General features: G+C 41.3%; 2 protein-coding genes across 2 annotated transcripts in view; both read left to right on the top strand.

Annotated features, from left to right (window-relative positions):
• Positions 1-5,633, top strand: part of LOC106881568 (solute carrier family 23 member 1) — a 157,573-nt gene that overhangs the window by 58,963 nt on the left and 92,977 nt on the right. The window lies entirely within an intron of this gene.
• The window catches only part of LOC106882716 (uncharacterized), a 6,414-nt gene continuing 955 nt past the window's right edge, over positions 175-5,633 (top strand). Inside the window, exons 1-4 of the mRNA XM_014933484.2 lie at positions 175-330; positions 2,004-2,111; positions 3,633-3,802; positions 4,995-5,087. Of these exons, the coding sequence (XP_014788970.2) occupies positions 211-330; positions 2,004-2,111; positions 3,633-3,802; positions 4,995-5,087 (491 nt within the window). The 5' untranslated portion in view covers positions 175-210. The remainder of the gene's footprint in view (positions 331-2,003; positions 2,112-3,632; positions 3,803-4,994; positions 5,088-5,633) is intronic.

Raw genomic sequence — 5,633 nt, forward strand, 5'->3', positions numbered from 1 at the left:
CACTCACTCACTCACTCACTCACTCACTCACTCACTCACTCACTCACTCACTCACTCTCTGAGTCCTTTTTCAAACTGCAGTATGTCTCCCTCACCAACTTTATGAAACACTCCACCCCTCTATTTATGACTCATACAACCACTGGATGTATTTTCCTTTAATTACAGGCAATGAACAATATCGAACTTACATTTGCTGAGGAAGCCACGATGGAAAAATCTTTATTAAGCAATGCTGATGTGATTTGCGGTACGCTTAGTACTTGCGGCAATAACCGTATTATTAGCAAACTTGCTGTCGAACGATTCAGTTGTATTATAATTGATGAAGTAAGTTGAAGTGTTGTTTCATTGATCTCAGTTGGAATTAGCATCATTTTGTGATTGATTTCATAGTTATTGATCATACATAAACACACTGCATATAATTGTAGCTATTCCCTACCATACATTATTGCATTACGTACAGTCCCTTGTAATAAACCATCCTGTATTACTGCAGTACTTTATCACCCATCATACACACACACACACTATTTAATCCTTTTGTAAAAGCATGGTTGCGCTTGCATACGGGCTCATCCCTTGCAACCCTCTCCGACCGAACATCACTAATCTTGTGGGTTCGTAGGTGCTGGTGCCACGTAAAACACATCCATACTGGTGCCACATAAAAAAGCACCCAGTACACTCTGTAAAGTGGTTGGGGTTAGGAAGGGTATCCAGCTGTAGAAACCATCCCACAACAGACATGGAGCCTGCACAGCCCTTCAGCCGGTCAGCTTCTGCCAAACCACCTAACCAATGCTAGTATGGAAAGCAGACATTAAACGATGATGATGATGATGATGATGATGATGATGATGTCACGTATCTACACACCACATACAGTCATCTCGTATATACTGTTATGGTCTGTAGGTTGTTGGTTTGGTCTGGTCTGGTCTGGGGTGGTGACTGGCTTAGTTGATGAATGAAAACATGTTTCTTGGGCTTCAGGACGAAGTAACTGAACAGTACCTGTGAGCATTTAACAGAAGATCTTACTATTACACATAAAAACAGACTATGTCGGCCTTTTACAAATAACAACAGCAATAATTACTGACTGGGAAAGAGATATTGCTTGGAGTTTATAGCGAGCTGTTGATTTACCACCATAACTAGAAACAATTGTGCTGCATATGTGGTGACAGAAGTTCCTGTTGTCTATCTCTGCCATTTGTCTCAGCCATCTTCCTGGGTCATCTGGCTGCGAAAAATGCATATGAAACAGTTTTTATAGGGGACTGGAAGTCAAATTCTAGAATCTTTGAGGAAACCTGTCCACACCATCGCTTCATGTTGATTGGTTGGTTAATTGACCAATCACATGAAACTATGGTGGTTTGCTTGTGATGTCAGACTATGTATCCAGGGATTTAGTTTCAAATCACCACTACAACACCATAGCATATACCTTACTCTACACCATCACACATCTTGTGTTCTTGAGCAAGACACTTCATTTCACATTGCTCCACTCCCCTCTTTCGATCAGGGTGTGTGTAGGGAATGTTAGCCTGCTTGCCTAGACAGTGGGGTGGCGTCATTTGCAGGCTAAAGCAATGCATAGCACATTGTGTTCTTGAGCAAAACCCTTCATTTCACGTTGCTTCAGTTCACTCAGCTGGTAAAACTGAATAATCCTGTTACTGACCAGGTGTCCCGTCCAGGTGTCCCGTCCAGGTGGTGAATATATCTGCCACAGAAACCAGGAAATCAGCTGTATGAGTCTATTACTTGGGAAGGAACTTTATTTTTTTTTTACTGGTACAAAATTAGCTTTAGGAGCCCCAGCTTTGCATATAGGACCCAAGGTGATTTTTTGGGGAATTTTTTTATGGGGAATTTTTTTATGGGGAATTTTTTTATGGGGAATTTTTTTATGGGGTAAAGTGTGTCTTATACACCGTCAAATATGGAAAGTCTCCTCTAACGAATTTGTTTCCTTGTTGTTGCAGGCATCGCAATGTTGTGAATTGGACAGTCTGATACCCCTTCAGTACAACTGTTGCAAGCTGATCCTTATTGGGGACACAGAACAACTGTCCCCTACCATTATATCTCAGGTGAGTGACACAGCATCATGCTCCTTGCACGATGGCCTTCTACACAAGTCTGAAGTCTTTTACAAGTTTTGATCACTGGATTGCGACCATGCTGGAGCACTCTTTTGAATGGTTTAGTTATAAGACTGGTACTTATTCAGTTGCGTTCTTTTTGCCAAACCACTAAGTTATGGGGACGTAAACATTATAACCCCTTCCATTCACTATAGGGCGTGCTGAAAAGTTTCTGGGTTTGTGTAAAAGAAAATACAGGAGGATCAATTGATTATGATTTTATTCAACATATTCCCCTCTCAGATTCACACACTTATTACAGTGGTCCTTCAGTTTTTCTAAGCCCCGTAAAAAGAGCTCAAAAGGTTGGGCCTCCAACCAAGTCTTTCGCAGTACCTTTAAAGTCAGGAACCTTTCAGCAATCCCCCTGACTGGCCCCTGTGCCAGCGGTATGTAAAAAGCACCTACTACACTCTTGGAGTGGTTGGCATTAGGAAGGGCATCAAAGTGTAGAAACATTGCCAGATCAGAATGGAGCCTGGTGCAGCTGCTGGCTCTCCAGACATCAGTCAAACAGTCCAACCCATGCCAGCATGGAAAAGGGACATTAAATGAGGATGATGTGTGTGAATATGTTATCCTCTCCTTGCTTTTGGTTTCTGTGATAGTTGTAAATAAGTGCCACTGTCATATAGGTGGTGTCATTCGTTTCCAGTCTTTGGCGAAAACATATCTGGCCCTGAGGGAAATATTGCTTTACTCGGAAGCAGGTAAATGTTGGTAACAGGAAGAGCATCCAGCCGTAAAAAAATCTACCTTGGTTAATTTAGTTCAACCCATGCACGCATGGAAAAGTGGATTCCAGAATGATGACAGTGGTGGTGGTGGTGATGATGAGGATCACATGCATATACACAGAGGTAGTGCGGGAACCTCTCCATGTGTTGCTGAACCTGTTAAAAGCAACAGCTAAACCTCCTTATCTTAAAAATGCTGTTTATCATAAGCCTGTTAGATCAGAACTGCCTCTGTCAGTAAGGAAACCAGTGGTAGATCCTCCACAGGGTTGCCTTATGTATTAGACATAACAGCCAAATCCTGCCCAAACTATTTCTTACTGACTTAAAAAATTTGGTCGCCACATAAAAGCACCAGTCTGGTACTGCATAAAAGTACCTGTGCGACACCACAAATAAGCCCCAGGCACACTTTGTAAAGTGGTTGGCAGGCATTAGGAAGGGCATCCAGCTGGAGAAACTATGTTAGATCAAACTGGGGCCTGATGCAGCTCCCCAGCTTGTCAGCTCTGGTCAAACCGTCCAACCCATGCCAGCATGGGAAGCATGTTAAACAATGATAACGATGATGATACATAGCATAGCCTCAGATATAATCCATGTATAGAGAAATAATATCTGGGATGGTCATGGCTAGAATGTCTTGATCATAGGTGACCTGGGGCTGGAACTACAGCAAAGCAACGTTGCCCCTCCGCCACATTGTAATTCCTGTGTCCTTTATTTGCAGCTTGCTTTGGAGTATAACTATGGCCAGTCCCTGTTTGAGCGTCTCTGTAAACACTATAAGTATAAAGATAAAAATTCTGTGATTATGTTGAACGTCCAGTATCGGATGCATCCAGATATCTGCAAGTTTCCGAATCGTTACATTTACAACAACCAACTGATAACTGACAGGTGAGTTACTGCCCTTCGTTCAATCATTTGTATCTGTCACCGTCACTCGCCTCAATCACACATCAGCTGTTTCCATCTGTCACACTTACAGCGCTACTCAACACAACTGTTTACATCAGTCTCAGTGACTCCCTTCAATCACGTTCAATCATTTACATCAGTCTCTCTCTTACTCACCCCATTCAATCATCAGTCATTATCCTCCATCACAGTTACTTCCCTTACTAACACATCAATCATTTTATGTTGCAAGTTACACCTTCCATTCACTTCAGTCATTTGCTTCTATCACAGTTACTCCCCCTTACAGACATCAGTCATTTATCAATCACATTTGTTTCCTCTACTCATACACTAATCATTAACATCTGTCACTTGTCATTCAATATGTCAGTTAAGCAAGTCTACACATTAATTAACAGACAAGTCATTTTGTGAAAACAACAATGGTAGCTGTGTGATAAACGAGTTTGCTTAGCAACCTGACGTCGGATAACACTGGCTCTGTTGCTAGGGACTGTGTCTGTCTGTTTGTCAATCTGTCTGTAACTGTTCATCCATCTCCTGTGTTGGTGTCATGTAAAGTGGTTGGCATTAGGAAGGGCATCCAGCTGTAGAACCCATACCAAATCAAACAACTGGAGCCTGCTGCAGCTCTATGACTTACCAGCTCCTACCAAACCGTCCAACCCATGCCAGAAGGAAAAGGGACATTAAATGATGACGATCTGTCTGTCTGTCTGTCTCTCTGTTTATCGGTTTGTTGGGTATCAGACTTTTCAGCCCAGTTGTGTATTTACTTGTCTGTGTGTCCATCTTTCTGTTTATCTGTATTACTTGTCTATCTAAATTGTCTTCCTGCCTATCTTTTACTCTATCTACTTCTCTCTCTCTCCTTCTCTCTCTCTCCTTCTCTCTCTCTCCTTCTCTCTCTCTCCTTCTCTCTCTCTCCTTCTCTCTCTCTCCTTCTCTCTCTCTCCTTCTCTCTCTCTCCTTCTCTCTCTCTCCTTCTCTCTCTCTCCTTCTCTCTCTCTCCTTCTCTCTCTCTCCTTCTCTCTCCTCTATCTCTCTCTCTCCTTCTCTCTCTCTAATATACTGGTGTTTGCCAACAACAGCAACAAACACACGCAATCCTATTTTATGTTACTGATATTTTAACAAACCCTTCTCTCTTCTTGTCCATCTCATCCAGTGTCTTAGAGGCCCGCAGTTCCAATATCCCGGTTGTCCCATATTTATTATTCGATGCACAGTTTGGATCTCATGTTCGCTCTACAAATTCCGGGTAAGTTCCTCAAGATCTATATTCCTTTTGGAATTGGAACATGCACACATGTGTGTGTGAGAGAGATGTTAGTAATACTTTGTGATGGTAGTGATGACGATGATGATGATGATGATAAACACAATGCCAGCAATTATTATTATTGTTATTGTTGTTGTTATTTAAGGCAACAAGGTGGCAGAACTGTTAATGCATCAGACCAAATGCTTGGCAAGCATTTCTTTTGGCTCCTCAGATTCTGAGTTCAAGGTCTGCCAAGGTCAGCTTTGTCTTTCGTCCTCTCAGGGTCAATAAAATAAAGTACCACTTGAGTACTGGGGGTGTGGGTGTGTGTCAATGTAATCGACTTACCCCCTCCCCCAAGTTTCAAGCCTTGTGCTTAGAAAGGATTATTATTATTATTATCATTATTATTATCATTATTATTATTATCATCATCATTATTATCATCATCATTATTATCATTATTATTATTATTATTATCATCATTATAATTATTATTATTATCATTATTATTATTATCATTATTATTATTATCATTATTAT

This window comes from Octopus bimaculoides, chromosome 27, assembly GCF_001194135.2.
Source record: "Octopus bimaculoides isolate UCB-OBI-ISO-001 chromosome 27, ASM119413v2, whole genome shotgun sequence".
In the NCBI taxonomy this organism is placed as follows: Eukaryota; Metazoa; Mollusca; class Cephalopoda; order Octopoda; family Octopodidae; genus Octopus; species Octopus bimaculoides.